This window comes from Nuphar pumila, chromosome 17 (genome assembly GCF_984573655.1).
Source record: "Nuphar pumila chromosome 17, dmNupPumi1.hap1.1, whole genome shotgun sequence".
Taxonomy (NCBI): domain Eukaryota; kingdom Viridiplantae; phylum Streptophyta; class Magnoliopsida; order Nymphaeales; family Nymphaeaceae; genus Nuphar; species Nuphar pumila.
This window is the reverse complement of record NC_143265.1, coordinates 74,819,823-74,838,536: the sequence shown is the minus strand read 5'-3', so window position 1 is coordinate 74,838,536 and position 18,714 is coordinate 74,819,823. Positions and strand designations below refer to the sequence as shown.

Sequence of the window (18,714 nt, the reverse complement as noted above, 5' to 3'; positions counted from 1 at the left end):
AAAAACAAAGAAACAGTGAGTGAGGAATGAAAGGAATCCAGACGAGGTTTTTTTTTCTCCAAAATAAACAACATAAGTTTATCCAACTTGTTTCCCCTGCAACAAAAAGTAGGCTGAGTAATCATTTCTTAAACTACTTTGTAGCTCTGGAAAACAAGTCTTGATGAATGCTATTTCTACGTCGTAATTTTTTTTTCCTCAAAATCTAATGCCATTTTTTTAAATTCCAAAAAAATTGTAAAAACTGGCTGCAGGGTATTAGGGTTGCCAACGGGTCGGGTTTGTCTCAGGTATTTAACTGAACTCAAACTCAAATATCCGGATATGTGCATAAAAATGCTGACCTGAAGGCGCATGTCAGGTTTGGGATATTTTTCGTTAGATATTCAACCAAACCAACTAAGGATGTCAACAGGTTGGATTTTGTCCAGCATCCGACCTGAATTTGAATCTACTTAGTCTGATCCGCTAGCTACAGTAGGATCCAATTAATAATCAGATGCAAACTCGATATTGGATTTTGCATTTAAATCTGAGTCCAAGTCCAACTAAGATATGAATCCAACTAGAATCTAAATGCGAATACGGCATTGTTTGGAAGACCTGTGTTGGGACGGAAACAAGGTTTTCATGTGTTGCCAAAACAAGGAGTTGGGATTCATGGTATTTCTAATTCCGCAAGATGTTTGGGAGCAAATTGTGGAATTCAAGTGGTTTTGACATTTCCATGAATCGTTGGCTCCCAAACAACTGTCATGTTTTTTCGAACTTACGAGTCGAACTCGTGTCATGCATCCTTACCCACACGTCCACGTGTCTTTGTGACATAGTCTTCTAGTATACCCTGATGGATTGGATACCCGACCCATTGAAACGATGTAGTCCCGGATGTTGGGGTTTCTATCTGGATCACCACTGACACTAGTAGTACACTACCCAGCCCGACCCAAATGGATGGGACGGGCCCACCATTCCTCGCACCGACACACAGACGCTCGGTGCGTGCTCGCAAGTAGCGAAGACAATGAAATGAAATTAACGAAAAGACAGAAGAGGGAGCATTTTCGCCTCGGCAACAAGGAAACGGACTCCCGGAAACGAGCCCAGGTCGCGCCGATCCCCAGAAGCAGACCCCCTCGCCGCCGCCTCCGGCAACAAGCGAAGGTACTCGATCCCATTACTCATTCCTCTTCTTCTTCCTTGAATCCTTCCCCTCTCGATCAATTCACGCTCGTTACCATCGTTTGATCGCGTTTCTTGCCTGGTTTGGTCTCGATCTCTGTGAAAGTTCTTTTGCAACTTCGGCGATTCGTTTGCTGATCCGTTTTTCTGGTGCGATTGAGCAAAAAATCCGAGTGTTGAATGATGCTTTCTTGTCGTTTCGTTGATCGGAGCTGTTCCTTGTTGGTAGAAGATGAGTGGGAGAAGCTGAAATTTGTTGTCGAGATCGAGATTTAGTTCCGAGGATTGGTTTGGTTAGGAAGTGGATTTTTGGATGCTAATACTGAGCAGATACAACTGCCGTACATTGCGAAATCGGGTTCCCGGACTTTCGATTTATTATTTTTTTGTATCGATCGATCTTTTTCGGTTTTTGTTTGAAATTCTCGCGGGCATTGGTTTGATGGGTTTTCTCTAATCGAGTGAATTACTGTGTATCCGGTCTCAGGGCATTTGGATCCAGAGGCTTTGGTGAGAAAACAAATGCTTCGGTTCCTTGAAGAACTTGACGGAGGGCATTTCTTGTGGCGTTTGTGATCATGCTTTTACCGAGCTGTCTTATAATATGTTGTATAAGTTGGTTCTTAGTCACTGCTGTTAATGTTCTTAGTCACTGCTGTATTAACAGGTTGTTTGGATCCGGCCACTTATCCAGAAAAGTGAGATGAATTGGGAACTCGTTTTCTGCTACGCTTCCCAGTTTCCCAAAGCTTCCCAAATTTCCGGTTAAGCCGGTGCATCAAAAACCCCCTTCCCGTTACGTGGGTGCATAAAAAACGACATAAAGGCGTGTGCGCGAGCATGTGTGTGTGTGCTTTCAGATATCTTCCTTGAAGAAATTCACAAAAATAAGAAGTCAGGAAGGGGACTTTTTCCCTTTTCACGTGTTCTTTGTGAAAGTGAGAAACAGATAAAGTTGCTTGCTATCTGGCAAACAATTTGTACGGAGACCAGATTGTGTAGAAATTGATTTGCGTCTTAATTGTTATGTTGACCATCTTATTTAGACTTCAATTGATTTGGGTCATGTTGGAGAGCTTCAAGAAAAACCCTTACATTCTAGAATTACCTAGATCATGAGCATCTGTCATATTAAAAGCCAGAGTGTGGAAATGAGGATTTGAAAGTTTTAGGGGAAAGTTGAGTTTCAGAAATGTTCGGTAGTGGCATTGGTGTACAAAGCACAAAGTGATTCTTCTTCTTTTCTCTGAATGCCAAAACCAATATAAAGAGTTAAATAACAAGTGGCCTTTTATCTTCTCAATGACTGCTTGTTATTTTCTCTGGAAGTTTAATCTTAAGAAGACCTTTTACAAACTTTACTAGGGTGTGCATATGTCCTCCTTGGATCCATGTTGTCAGAATCAAATCTAATTGAATCGGCCGGAATCATTCGAATCTAATCCTTTCGCAATTTTCTTGAAAATCAGCTGATTTTTTTTTTCAATTTTTTGTTTTTTATGATAATTATAATATTGATTGTTCTATTTATTTGTTTGGGCATAAATGCATGTATTATAATTTGATTGGACCTTACAAGCCATCATTTACTTTATTTTTGTATTCCCATAATTTTTCTATTTTATTTTTATTTTTATGAGTTTTTGAACTTTTTAAAAAATAAATTTTTTAAAAGGGCCAATTTGAAACGATTCAATTTGATTCTGATGATTCTGAATTGGTCGATGCTCTAAATCATTTTGAAAAACAATTCTGTTCAAAATCTGTTTCTGACAACATTGCTTTGGACTCCATGAGTTTGAGTTGCTAATGCATGATCTCGATTTTGTTGTGCTTTCTTTTGCTCTGTCACGATCAGTGGTTGACCAACATCTTATTCATCACCTCTAGGAAGTACGATCCCTGTGAAGTTTTTTTTTTTGGATAATTGGGGAAAGGGAGAGCCACCTCGCTCACTCGCTAGCTCGTTGGTGTAAAAATCCCAGGTCCCTTTTGGCCAGCAAGGAGTGCATCCAGCTTCATCCTCAAGGCAAGAGATGCACACCTGTTGGTTTCGAATTCGTGACATCCCCTGAGCTTGGTGACATCATGGATATATGTGAAAAAAGAAAAAGATGCTGTGAAGTTTAGTTAGTTATTTAAGCCGAAGATACTTTGGCACAATGGCAGATAGTTAAGGTTAACATACTCTCTCCTTGTTATGTGGACAAATAAAAGAGAACAATGTTGAGCGAAGTAAATACCTCCTTGCAATATCTGTAATGCTCTAACATGCATGCTATGTTCGATGGTTGATCATTAAGGTGCCTGGTCTAAATAGTGGCAAAAGTGGGCATAATGTCTTTTTCTTGTTTTCATTTTTGGGGGATGATTCCCTAAATTCAAATAGGATTGTAGGGAAAACTTGGAGCTGTCGACAACAAGAATGCATTGCATTCCAATGACTATTGAGGAGCAGCTGTTTTTAAAGGCCATAAAGGAGGAATGCTCTTGGGAGAATCTCCCTAAACGACTTCAGGCTACCTTTTCTAAGGAAGAATGGCATAGGAGGTTGGTGTGTTGATCGTTTGTTGCTTAGTCTTATCATTTTCATGGTTCAGTGTTTAGCAATTTATATTCTTAGCATATACTTGTATTCTCTTCTTATTACTTTCTGCTGCCACTCTATGTTGTATCATTCCTTCTATTTGTTGAGGCCTTTCATGCAACTCAATGTAATTTTTCCTTTTTTTTGAAGTTTTCTCCCTCATAGTCAAGTTCAAGGTCCCTTGCTTAGGATAGTCTCTCTAAGTGGTCCAGAGACCTTTGTTGACCCATGGTTTTTTGAAGCTACTGTGATACAAATCATGCATATATTTATCAAAAATTGTATATGGATGAAAAAATATTTCATGTATTTGAGATTGCATCTATCATTCTTATTGCTGAATGCTGTATATCTGAGTGCAAAATTTGGAGCTAATGGAAATATGCCTTGCCATATAGGAGTGCCTGTTCCATCACTCTTTTTCAATGGTAGACAAGGGTAAATGAGATCATATATGCTATTGTTTTGCCTTCTACCATGGATATTTAGAACTGCTATAGGCAAACTGTGAAGAATTTTAAAAAGTTGTCACTTCCCAAGGTCTTATTTGATGTTAAGTCTATATTTAGATTTAGGCACCTCTCCTAACTATTTCCCATTTATTCCACCTGAACGTTTTGACTAGGGGTGGCCATCGAGTCGGGCCGTGCCCGCCCGATAATGGGCCCGTAAAGGCCCAACTAGTCAAAAGAGCCGCTGAAAGCCCGACCCGACACTAATCAGTTCGGAATTTTTAGCCATTGTTCATGGCCTTCCCTTTAGGGCTGGGTTAGAGAGAGAGAGAGAGAGAGAGAGAGAGAGAGAGAGAGAGAGAGAGAGAGAGAGAGAGAGAGAGAGAGAGAGAGGTTGCCGGACTAGGAAGCGGAAGTGAAAAACGATACAGGAAGCGGGAGAGAGAAGTGATGCATTTAAAAATGTATAGGAAGCGAGAAGCGATGAATAAAAAAAGCAATATAAGAATTGAATGGGAATTGAAATAGAATGCAAATAAAAACTAAAATAAAAGTAATTATTCTTAAATATCATGATTTTTTTAGTGTAAGAATTAAATTTTTAACAAAATCTAAAAATGATGACTGCCAATTTAGAGAAAGCACATGAAAAGTGAGAAGCGTGAGAGGAAACACATAAAAAAACATGAAAAGTAGGGTGAGAGAACATATAAGAAGAATAGATGTGGAAAGTATAGGAGAAGCGTGAGAGAATCAAGATTCTCATCAAGTTTCGGAAGTGAGGAGTTTCGCGCTTCTGAAGCGAGTTTCTGGGAAGCGGTCTTCCCACTTATCTAAGAAGCTTCTGGTAACTCTGAGTATGATAGTGTCCACCTGCGAGTTTCTGGGCACCATCCATGGGTTCTACTGGCCAGCTGTTTGCTAGTTGTACTTTTTTTTTAAATTTTAGCTGTAAAGGGAAACAACAAAGGGCACACTTTTTTAAAATGTAAAACTTTTTTTTGCTTTTTCCATTGATATTAAGAGCCCGACTCGGGCTGGGACCCAAGCCAGAGCATGACCCGATGTCCACCCCTAGTTCTGACATCTTTGCGGAAGGCGGAGCCCAGAGTTGATGGAAGCCCTCTTAGGAAGTAGAAGGGCTTGTCCTCCTAGGACATATCCTTAATGTCCAACATAAGTGCCTTGAATGCCTTCCAATATTCACACCACCTTTATGCTTAAGTCCATTAAAGAAAGGGTAATTTCTTTTTTAAATTGTAATATAAATTAGGCATTTGACTTGTTGGTCATGGTTCTTCTAGCATAAATTTTTATCATGCAAGTAAAATCCTCTTTGTTATTATTTTTTTTTGGAATTGCTATAAAATTACATGTTCATGCATATAAAGAATTGCATACTGTGTGCAGGCACAAGTTTTTGGAATTAATTTATATATACCTGGAATCACTAGATGGTGCTTCATCAGCATTTCATTCTCATAGTGTGAGCCTACAATGAGAAAATAATGTTTTGACTGTCTAACCTTCTAGTGTGGATATTCAGAATCATTCTCAGTGTATGTGAAGGAAACGAGTTCCCTGGCATCCCAAATGTGTAACTTGGATACTTCAAGAAGCATGCTGTACCTGTGTGGACACAGCTACTGGTACTTCGTTTGGTATAGGTCAGACCAATTTTGGATCTGATCCAAACCAGACTCGATCATGATATATATATATATATATATATATATATATATATATATATATATATATATATATAACCGTACCCTTGTTCCCACACTTTTAGAAATTCCATGTAGTACCCTACGTACCTGTACCCATACCCGTACTTATGTGATATAGCATCCCAACCATGTCAGCTGGACACACAGCCTATATGTAAGGTTGTCATGACATGATATACAAAACAAACATTGCACAATTCATCATGGAACTGTCAAACCTTTGTTAAACATAGTGAACATCTTATCCACGAGTTTGTTTATGCTTCCTTTTGTGATATTAAGAGTTTATTTTGCTGTTGCTTCTTTCCTTCTAATGTATTGTTGTTTACCTGACCATATTTGTATTTCTTAATAATCTTGAGGCTTGAGTTTGTTACATGTAATTATGTGATATAAATAAATAAGTAAATAATCTTTCACTGCCACACTGGATCAGCACTTGGTTATTTTGAGATGTTTATTAGAATCGTTCATTAGATTGAATAGTTGCATTGGCTGGTCAATTGCATCGTTGTCTTCAAGGATCTATTCTTCTTGATCTGTATACTGTGTCTTATGAGACTTTAATTGCTCTTCACTGTGCACAGGGTCATGGACCACTGCATCAAAAAGCGACTCCAGTGGAATACTTCTTTTGCTCGTAAAGTATGCAAAGAAGGAGAATATTATGAAGAAATGATGCGTTATTTGCGTAAGAATCTAGCGGTATGGATTTAATGACCTAGTTCATGTTTTTATGTACATCTATTTTTTTTACTATGATTGTTCTGTTTGATGATCCTAATGGGTTTACAATACTTAAAAAAGCCATAAAATTTGACAAATGAAAAATAGCAAGTTAATATGTAATTGCCCAGCTTGCTGTGATCCTTTCCTTTATTTGCTCTATGTTGTAACATATATATCGAGAGTATTATTATTATTATTTTTTCATGTTTACTGATGTCTTCTCATGATTTTGTGTTTAACTTTGACTCCTATTGTTCATGCAGCTTTTCCCTTACCACCTTGCTGAGTACATTTGCCGAGTAATGAGAGTATCACCCTTCAGATATTATTGTGACATGATTTTTGAAGTGATGAAAAATGGTATAGCTAGTTGTTACCTTTAAGCCTGATGCTTTAAAATGCATGTCAAGCAAGTTATTGTTATCATGTATAATCCTTGTTCTAAGAGGGAAGTTATTTATAGTCATAATTTTTTTCTCCTGATTTTTAAAATTTGCTTGTACATGAGTATCATTTTCTTTCTATACTAAGCATAGAATAAAAAAGGTATCAATGTATGTATATGGTTGTTTTTGGTAGAAAGATTTGATAGTCTTAGCGGTAAAGAAACTTCAAAACATGCGTTAGGGTTAAGAGCTTCTCAAATGGAGCACAAGGAGAAGAAGGGAAGCATGACTCCTCATCACATTAAGAAAGAAGTGTGTGTCTTATAAGGGTCTACACTCACTATGTTACAAGGAAAAAACTAAAATAAAACTATACAAGACAAAACTACCCCTAACAATGAAATGATATACAAAAGAATGCTCAAGTAGAGGGGGGTAGCTCAAGACTAAAATTCTTACAATAGTGACATTGAATAGAGTTCATGTCAACTCCTCCTCCAAAACCCAAATCACCTCTTCCACCAAATCTGTCACCCAGTTGCCGAGAAATTGCCATGACATTGTCAACAGATGAATAGGTTTCAAGAGACTTCATCTTAGTCTCTTCTGCAATCAACTCTGCTAAGATCATGGTGACAAAGGGCAAATGAGAACAATGCATAATGTCACTTGTTCCATCAAACTCTGGTTTGAGCACCATTAGAAACTCGATAACTCTATCAGTTTTCCTATGCTGGTCAAGAAGCTATAGACAAGTTTGACATGAAGTACACGTTTCACACTTTGCACAATTTTCACATTTTGTTTGCCCCTCTATAAGTGCAAGGGCATCCCAAATTCTTTGCATATCCGAATGAAATTCTTCAATTGACTTGTTTTCTTGATGCATACTCAATTCTTGAGTGAGCTGATAGTGCCTTGCTCAATTCTCTTGCTTGTAGATTTGTCTGAGGTACGCTCAACCTTCTTTGGCCTCCTGAAACTTAAATAGATTCATAGCATATTCTTTGCTCTACTGGCTCTAAGATCTAAGCCTGACCCTTGCATTATTCACCACTAATTCCTCTATTGCTTTGTCAAAATCAACAATTGTGGGTTTGGGTTTCACCTTTGAGCTATCCAAGTACCCTTTAAGCCCTTTTCCTACTATTACAACTGTCATAAAATCAGCCCAATATGCGTAGTTTGTCCCATCCGGTTTCATTGGGACAGTCTGAATTCCTTCTTTCTCCATACCTCACACAAACCCCAAACCACAATATAATAGCTGCACACAAATACCAGAATCACAATACCAATATCTACAAATACTATTTGTCCACTAACCACAACAACTAGCAATATAAACCAAATCAGTCACTACATGTTTATCCTTACTAACTTCCTTTAACAAAAAATACTTAACAACACAAAAGTATCATTCAATAACACCAGAAACTGAATCACTAGGCTAAAATAAACAAACAGCTGCAGCTAAAATGAAAATATCAACAGTCAGTACCCAACACTGAAAAAGGTGTTTAGGTGTACGGGTCTCGGGTCTGGATATCAAAACTCCAGACTCGGCCCACATCCACCTATTATATGTAGGTTACTATTGTTTTGTTTCTTTTCTTCGGGTTTGAATATTATAATGGATCCAGACTCATACTGTACATTCAAGTATTAATATGAGTTTTAGGTCACGATTCCTTTCAACAGAAATCGTGACAGTCGCAGACCCTTTTGCTTCTCTTCTTCATTTCTCTCTCTCCTTTCTTGATACCGGTACAGATGGAGATTCTAACATGGTATCAAAACCGAGATCCATCTAAGGGCCGAAGAGGTTTCCGACAGGTGCGACGATCAGAGATTTGAGGTTTTTCGTTCCCTCCCTTTCTACTCTTCTTCATTTCCTTTCTTCTTCTCTCATTCTTCCCCTCTTTCTGAATTTTTCTGTGTACCCACATCTCACATGGGCTTGATATTCTAGTGGATCTGAGATTCACGTGAACCCAGACCGTGAAAAAGGGGTGACTGTATTTCACGTGAATCGCTGAAATCGATTCACGTGAAACACCAAATCAATCACGACCCCTATTTCAGATCTGTTTTCATTTGATATTATCTGCTTGATCTCCTTTTGTTGATATTTATGTGTTTGATCTCCCTTTTGCCCAATCTCCTCCATGCATCTACTTTTACATATTCAAATATTCCAGCTTTTCTCGTGATTTTTTATTATTTCTGCTGTGTAATTTCCTTCCTGATTCTCATTTTCTATACTTGTCTCAAAATGTATCTAACGTGTGAAAGTGTTTTTCATCACGTCAATCTCGTTCTTTGAGTGTATAGAAAAAGGTTCAATCTTTCTATTCTCTTAATCTGCCAGCCTGCGATCTCCTGTTCATTAAAAAAAAAGTGTTGAGCATTTCGTGAACACTCTTGTTGAATTTTATTCCTCTCAATCAAATCTTTCTTCAAGTTTTCTCAACCAACTCGTTTCTAAAAAGTTGAATACCTTAAACTTCTTGATTTGGAAGAGACAAATTATTCCTTTTATAAGGAGCCAAGGTCTCTTAGGTCACCTGGATGGAACCACTCTAGTCCCACCAGAATTTGTCTCGAGAGAAGAGAAAGATGATAAAGGGGCGAGTTCGATCGTGTATGTCAAAAATGCAGAATTTCTCAACTGGGAAAGGAAAAATCAATCAGTTGTTGCATACATCACTTCTACCCTGTCTCAAGAGGTCCTTGTTGCCATCCCTGACAATTGTATAACACTGCAACTCTGGGAGCGACTGGTTCAGACGTATTCACATGTTTCACAAGCGAGGATGGTTTTTCTCAAAAGAGAATTTCAGTTGCTAAGAAAAGATTCCATGACCATCATGGAATATTTGAACAAGATAAAGATTATCACAAATCAGCCAACAAACTCTGAGTGGATTGAGATCTGACTACAATATGATAGTCACTTCACTATTGGGCCTCCCTGTTCTTCCTACCTTTGATGAGCTACGAGCTAAATTGATTTAGTATGAAATGACTCTAAAGGGTTTCTCTGAAGAAACTCACATTCACACAAATTCCCAAGAAGTTTTTGCCGCAGGAGTGACTTATGGTAGAGGACGAGGACGAGGAGGGCAAGGGTGAAGTGGACACGGAGGACGTGGTCTGCTTCCCACTCCCAATATGTTAACTCATGCGCAGAGACAAATATCCATCCCCACTTGCTTCCTTTGTAACAAAAAGGGGGCATATAAAGGCAAATTGTTGGCATGATCTAGAAAATAAAGGAAAGGGTCCACAGACAAAAAAAAGTTCACAAATATCAGAAACAATGGAGAGATTAAAGATCTACTGATATCAGAAAATACTAGGCAATTAAGAACTCATTGTAAACAAATATTTCATGTAATTTACATTCTCAAAACAAATTTAGACTTTTTATGCCACCACAGTAAAAATCTTTTTCTTTCACTTCTCTAAACTTGTAATTATCTATGAATTTCCTCAGAAAGTCAAGTATTATCATATTATCACTCATTTATCCTCACTTGTATATTTTCTGCACAGTAATTCACAATTATTCCTAAGCAATGAAATTTTCTCACCGATAAAAATGATAAACTCTCTCCTAAAGCCATTACCGTGTGCTTTCTTTGTATATGAAGAGACTAAAAAAGGGTTTAGATATTTTGACTTCAACAAGGACAAACTTTATATATCCAGGAATGTTCGTTTTGGAAAATGACTTTTTTTTTCAAAATGTGCCTAAGAAAGACTCTGAATATTCTTTTTTGCTTGAATTACTACCTCAAAATAAGGATGATTCTTTGTTTGAGAATGATAGAGATGAAGAGCCTCAATCAAATCAGGATGATGAAAACATTGAATCTGAAGAACCTAGCATAATTCAATATAAAAAATGGAAAAATGATAGTCAACCAAATGCCTTAGAAAAATACTCCACCTTAGAAAATTAATAATATGAAGGAGTCAGAAGATCAGATAGGGCTTCTAGACCCCCTGATAGATTTATTTCATGCGAGTCTTTTTTACCACAATATAGGGCTTGTCTAGCTAAAATTTTGTCTTATTTTGAACATACCACATATAAACAAGCAAAAAAATATACCCAATGGATAAAAGCTATGAGTGAAGAATTAGGGGCACTCAAAAAATCTATGACTTGGAAAATATTTGATTTGCCTAAAGGTAAAAGAATTATAGGTTGTAGATAGGTGTATAAAGTCAAAAACTAAGAGTGATGAGATCCTAGAAAGAAACAAGGATAAGTTAGTTGTCAATGTACAAGAATACGTGATAGACTATGATGAGACATTTGCACCAGTAGCTAGTATGACTTCAGTTAGGACCCTTATTGTTGTTGTTGCTATTAAAGGTTGGCCTATCTACCAAATAGATATAAAAATGCATTTTTAAATGGAGACTTAAAAAAAAAATTTACATGAATTCACCTCCTGGATATGAAGTCCTTTATGGTAAGGTACTTCGATTGAGAAACTCTTTATGGTTTGAAACAAGTACCCAAAGCTTGGTATGGTCGTTTTAGTTTTGTTATGCTAAAGCTTGGTTTTAAATCTTGTTATACTGCTATTGCTATGCTTACTAAGAAATCTGATGCAGAGATTGTTATACTACTTCTCATTTATGTTGACGATATGATCACTACAAGCGAAGACAAATAAAGAGTAAAGTATATTAAATATAGTCTTAAAAAAATATTTTGAAATGACTGATCTTGGATTTTTTAGATTTTTCCTTAGAATTGAGGTTGCTTACTCTCTTAGAGGATACTTGCTTTCTCAAGCCAAGTTTACTAATGATATCATTGACAGGTCATGCATTATTGATGAAAAAATGGTTTGACACACTTGAAGTTATTAATGTCAAGATGAAGATTGACGATGAGACACCTCTGGATGATCCTACTCCATATCGCTAAATGATTGACACCTTGACTTATTTAACTATTACTAGGCCTAATATTGCACATGCAGTTCATACTGCTAGACACCACAGTTCACATGAAGGCTGTGATAAGAATTGTTAGATATTTACGAACCAGTACCTCTAGAGGTCTTTTGTTATCCTCCTCTTTCTTTCTTGAGTTGATTGCTTATCTTGACTCAGATTGGAGGAGATTCAAATGATCGACACTTAACTACTGATTTTTGTATTTTTTTAGGTGATTATCTAGTATCGTGAAAGTGTAAAAAACAACATAAAGTATCTTTATCATCCACTGTTGTCGAGTACCGTGCAATGGCTATGACAACATCAGAGGTCGTTTGGTTGCAAAGATTGCTTGAAGACATGAGCGTTCATCTTCAAACAACTTTTATACACCTACCTTTCAGGCTGTGTTGTGATAATAAGAGTGCAATATACATAGCTGTCAACCATACATTTCATGAAAGAACCAAGCATATAGAAATGGATTGCCACTATGTGCGTGAAGAATTTTTGAGGCCGACCATTACCCTACCTTATGTTACTTTCGAGTATCAACTAGTGGACTTCTTCACCAAAACGCTTCCGTCACCTTGATTTTATTTTCTTCTTGACAAAATGTCGGTGATCACATCGTAAGTTTAAGGCCGTTGTCAAAATGTACAACAACAACAACAACAACAACAACTACGCCTTCATCCCAAAACCATTGGGGTCAGCGATATGAACCAAAAAAGAAATTCATTTGGGGTCTTCCACATGAATCCTTTTCCTCCAATCATTTCTATCCAATGCCATGTCCTCGGTGAGGTTCAAAGCATTCATATCTTTTCCTATCATCTCCATCCAAGTCTTCCTAGGCCTACCCCGACCTCTTTTAACTAATATATTTTCCCATTTCTCCAACCTTCTAACTGGAGCATCATTAGGCCTTCGCCGAATATGTCCAAACCACCGTAAACGATTCTCTCGCATCTTATTTTCAATGGGTGCAACACCTACCTTCTTACGTATCTCCTCGTTCCGAATCTTATCTTTTATTGTATTTCCACACATCCATCTAAGCATCCGCATCTCAGCTACACTCATTTTTTGAATATGATGTCTCTTGGCAGCCCAACATTCCGAACCATATAGTAAAGCGGGTCTAATAGTCGTCCTATAAAACTTTCCCTTCAACCGCAATGGCATTCTACGATCGCACAGCACTCAGTTGCACTTTTCCATTTCATCCACCCAACCTTTATCCTATGATTTACATCCCCATCAATTTCTCCATACTTTTGAATGATGGATCCCAAATATTTGAAATAATCATTCACCGGTATTTCTTGCTCACCGAGCTTCACTACACTCCCATCACTACTTCGTTGCTTACTAAACCGACATTCCATATATTCTGTCTTACTCTTACTCAACTTAAAACCTCTAGCTTCCAATGTCTGTCTCCATAATTCTAACTTAGCATTAACCCCAGCTCTAGACTCATCAATCAAAACAATATCATCAACAAACAACATACACCACGGTACATTTTCTTGAATTGATCTCGTAAGCTCATCCATCACTATCGCAAATAGGAAAGGGCTTAAAGCAGATCCTTGATGTAACCCAACCGTTATCGGAAAATTGGTTGTCACCCCTCCACAAGTGCGGACCCCTCAAAATGTAGTGTATATATATTCAATATATATATATATATATATATATATATATATATCTTTTTCTATGTATGTAAACTGAAATACCCATCAAGGATTTTTCAGTCATTTCATCATTGTAATAGGTGTCAGTCCACCTGAGACTGATGATTGACTGTTGTAAAAGTAGCTGTTGGGAGCTGCTGTTGGACCAGTCCCAACGGCTATAAATCTAGCAGTTGGGGCATGTCCAACAGCTAGTTGGGCCAGCCCCTTGTGTATTGGGAGTGCCTATTTAAAGGCACTCCCTATTTATTTTATGCTTGCTGCAAGCATATTTGAACAAGAGATTAGTTTTTACTTGTGTTCTTGCTCTCTTTTAAGAGATTTATGTGTTCGCCCTGGATCATTGTAATTGGCCCATAAGTGGCTTGTGTATTTGTGGATGTGCACATTTGTAGCTCTTTTGTGGCATTGCACTTGGTATTTTATTACAACCTCTTGCTCCCAAAAAGCCCTGTTGCCATGAACAAACTTCAAATCATGCGTTAGGGTTAAGGGCTTCTCAAATGGAGCACAAGGAGAAGAAGGGAAGCATGGCTCCTCATCACATTAAGAAAGAAGTGTGCGTCTTATAAGGGTCAACACTCACTAAGTATGTTACAAGGCAAAAAATAAAAATAAAATTATACAAGACAAAACTACCCCTTAACAATGAAATAATACACAAAAGAATGCTTAAGTAGAGGGGGTAGCACAAGACTAGTAATACACAGTTTCACATAAGTCTCAACAAGCGGTCCTGTTTCTTGATAAAATTACAATAACAAATGAATACCCTATGCTAAAAGCTTGCCTAAAGATATCCTAAGGAACATGAAGTGAGACTTCTTTAAAAGAATGGGAGTTATGTACTGTTCGTAATAGAAGTGACATTTCTCAACTGTTACTACTTTACCAGGCGTGCTTACATGTTTTGTGCTTCGTGAGGTATCTTCAATCTGATATTAAACATTATATGTTTTCCTTACTGGTGATAGAAGTGGATGTGTTCATTTTCTACCAGTGGACTCTTGAAACATTACGGATTATCCTTGGGATCTTTATGCATATTGGTGGAAGAATTTAGATTCTTTTCGCGTAAGTGCTTGATAACCTGCCTCAAATTGTCATACATTGATCATCTTTTGAATAGGACGATTAACTGGATCCATCCTTCTAACAGACGGATGCTAAACTAAAGTCTGTTTTCTATGGATGGATTGTTTTTGCATTTTGATGGAATCTTTTTTACTTGAATTCTGCTTCACATCTTTTTTCTTTGGTAAAATATATTCGACGTATATAATTTTATCTATTTTCTTGTGACTTTTTTCCGCAGAATCTGATTCAAATTTGGCCAACTGTTTTGTATTGCATTACCCAAAATTTCAATGGCAGTTAACATTTTTTCATTCTTTAATTATATGCAGTTTATTGGTGCTTCTAGTTTGGTTTAGCAAAATAAAAAATTGTTGAAGTTAGCATTATTATTACTCATTTTGGTGCTTCATTATTATATACAGAAAACCACATGGATTCTAATGCTGCTAACTATTGTGCAGAACAACCATATGATAGCATCCCAAATTTTAGTGCAGCAGATGCTTTACGGCTTACTGGAATTGGGAGGAACGAATTTATTGATCTCATGAACAAATGCAGAACCAAGGTGACAAGCTTTGAGTACATCAAACCCCAGGCTTTATCAGGAACAGATATGAATTTTCACTAGAAGTAAATGAGTATCTTCCACTACGTGGTGAAGGATACTCCCACAAGTCATTGTTTTGAGTCTTTTGACATTTCCATGATTTGGTATTGGCTTCCGGACATAACCGAGAATCTCTCTCTCTCTCTCTCTCTTAAGCTGCAGCAGGTTTGAGCATGTGATCCCTTGACTAAGATATATTAACTTTGATCCTCCAGCTATGACATTCAACCCCCTGCTCTTTCAAGCCAACCTTGATTGTGAACATATGCTAGAAATCGTGTTTTGGCTTCTCCTAGTTGATTGTATCCATCCTTAAGGTTTAACTTTGGAGTCAGCATTTTTTGTTATCTTCTTCAGCATCCAAGGGGTTGATTCCCTTTGCTGAGGGTTAAATATTGTTCCCAGTAACAAAGTCTTTTTTCACAAAAAAAATTGCTTCTATGACTTAAGTTTTTTTTTCACAAAAAAATTTGCCTCTATGACTTAAGTTTTCTTTAGATCATAATCTTTGCCTAAACTGCTTTTTTCTCTACTATGAGTGTATGGTTCATGATGTCTAAATGTCATGCTGCATATCTCTTAGGGTTTCTTGTCATGACTCTACCATCTCAAGCATGTAAGGGGTGCATTAAAAAAATATTGGCATCCTAGCATCAGATTCTGGAATGCGTTGGAATTGTGGGCAGGGATGCTAAGTTATCTTTAGTCTGTCTACTTCAACGAGTAGTTGAGGACGGTGTTTTCATTTATGTCATGGTACAGTTATTTGAAGCAACTTTTTCTTTGAACTTGTTATTTATTATTATTAGTTTTTCAGCTTTGCTATGGACTATGGAGAGAAGTTTCAGTCTTTTAGATATTTAGATGAGATTATCTCTAACACCCCGAAATCTTAACCCAAAATTTTGAGATTTTTTTTATAACAACGGAAACAAGTCATACTATAAGGTTAAGCATTCTGGAACATTACAGGGAGCAAGCCAAAACATTGATTGCATTTCATTATCAATGTATAATAACATCAGAGTTTCTCAAACTATCCTTGGAACAGTAAATTTAAAATCTCGATCGAAACCTTAGCCTGCAACCGCTCATATACTTTATTCATTACCTGAAAAATGATAAATTTATAGGAATTAGATTATAACTGTCTAAGTAGGAAATCTGTAACTTTTAATACAGGTATATCATAAACCTAGTATGTGATGTAAGTGTCGTGTGACTTTCAGTATATACAAGAATAAATAAAGATTTACGCTACGACAGTCAATAATGTATCAGAAGCTATCTGGCAGGTAACATCGTTAGCAACATTTAAATATCCCATAACCACATATATGAATTCATGTAATGATTCAGAAGAATGCAATTATGACAATTACATAATTCAAGTATGCATTCATACAACATGGTACATCTATTAGGCATAAAAGAACACTAATCAATACCATGCATTACAATTCAAGTAGAACAGACATTTAACATGCATTAGAAGTTAACATCACGCATCCACCAAACATATAACAATTAAGGGAATAGATCACATATGCATGTTCTAATGCATAGCATGAATATGCATGATTTATGTACAATGCATAAACACTTTATTATTTTTCTTTAAGGTTTTTTTTTTTCCATATGCATGCCCTATTAAATGCATATAATTTTAAGTTTCCTTTTTTTAATTACCGTTGCTCGCGGATACACCAAACGGGTACAATCTCCGAGGTCAAATTAAGTTCCCAGGATCGCTTAGCACACAATTTGTATTTTATTACTGGGTTTCAAACTTAGCCCTCGACCGAATCACCTTCGGAACATTAGACCTCAACATCTAATGTCGGGGACACAAGAGACACCCCACGCCCACAAGTGTCACTTCCTTGGTACAAAAAACAACAGTTGTGTCAAACACACCACCCCCAGGTAAAGTGACAGACTCTCTCTAAAACCGTGGCTAGGAGAAGAACCTCAATATCGGGTTCAGGGGACAAATAAAGCACCTGGAGTTTTATCCTCACAGTCTCCCCAAGACTGGACCTCTAAGATTTTCATACTCCAGATGAGATATCCCAGAACGTATATTACACTGTTCTTATTCTTTATATTTTTATTAAAAACTAATTATTGAGTTTTGCAATTCAACATGCAAAAAGAAGGCAAAAGCTCGCATCCACCTCTGCGAGAACCATCACGAAACTCCAGCCCGTGGAAACACATCAAACAATGCAATATAGTGCAATAAAATTACATTTGCAAATCAACATGCAAAGTTAATAACATAGGCTTGCAAATCAACATGCAACCATAAGCTCGCAAATCAGCATGCGCAGCTCTTCATGTTCTACCACCCGTGGCAACAATAGAACAACGCAATTAAAACCGTAGTATAAATATGATTATTGCGATGCATTTAAACATTTAAAGAAAGAGCAAACTAAATCTCAAGGCTCTCCAGGCCTTCATTTAGACCATCGATGCATCATACGCAAAAACCATAACAACTTGCAATGTATGCAATGATGCCAACATGCTTCCAAATGCATATTTATATATGTCAATTTAACAATATGCATGAGCTACCACAACCATATGCATGTGTTCACCATCCATGTGCAAGTGCTTTCGCGTAATCACTTAACACACATGCATTCATACAAAATTCATAAGTACATGAGAACATTTATGCATGATTGTACATGCCAAACACACATCGATTTTATGTATGCACATGCACTTGAAACCAATTCATAAAGGCACAATAATTAACCATGTCCTATAAATGTAGGCACATGAAACTTTTCATTCATAACATATGTTAATATCCACACACATGAGCATAATCCGGACCTAGCAATTGAATTTCAGGGTTGCACACATTACACCTGTACAAAAACAAACTTTGCAATAACTTATTAAGAGACATGCATTCATATCCATAAGGAGAACTCCATCCCTCAGATTAAGTCCACCATCATGTGTTTGGAACCAATATAACAACCTCATTCCTCAAATACAATTAACATGTTGCATACAAGCAAGTCAAATCATACATTTTCTAACAAAAAGCAGTTAAACACACATCCCTTTAGTTTAAGTTTTCTTGACATACCTAATTTCCATTGTCCACAAATCATCGGACTCAAGTACCCCCATCGGTACTTATGTGTTAGGTAAAAACCCAAATGGTTTACTTGGAATCATACCATATAATCCCAATGGTGTTATAATTGGTTTATACCCGTATCAGTTTTATGCACAACATACAAAATAAATTCAATGAAAGCTTAATCTGT

At 37.0% G+C, this 18,714-nt stretch overlaps 1 protein-coding gene across 1 annotated transcript in view; it reads left to right on the top strand.

Moving 5' to 3' along the window:
- Window positions 1-1,081: 1,081 nt before the first annotated feature.
- LOC149812243 (uncharacterized) overlaps window positions 1,082-18,714 on the top strand; it is a 63,214-nt gene continuing 45,581 nt past the window's right edge. The window contains exons 1-7 of the mRNA XM_089992543.1: window positions 1,082-1,164; window positions 1,670-1,797; window positions 3,073-3,360; window positions 3,580-3,732; window positions 6,539-6,656; window positions 6,944-7,040; window positions 15,270-15,376. Of these exons, the coding sequence (XP_089848669.1) occupies window positions 3,608-3,732; window positions 6,539-6,656; window positions 6,944-7,040; window positions 15,270-15,376 (447 nt within the window). The 5' untranslated portion in view covers window positions 1,082-1,164; window positions 1,670-1,797; window positions 3,073-3,360; window positions 3,580-3,607. The remainder of the gene's footprint in view (window positions 1,165-1,669; window positions 1,798-3,072; window positions 3,361-3,579; window positions 3,733-6,538; window positions 6,657-6,943; window positions 7,041-15,269; window positions 15,377-18,714) is intronic.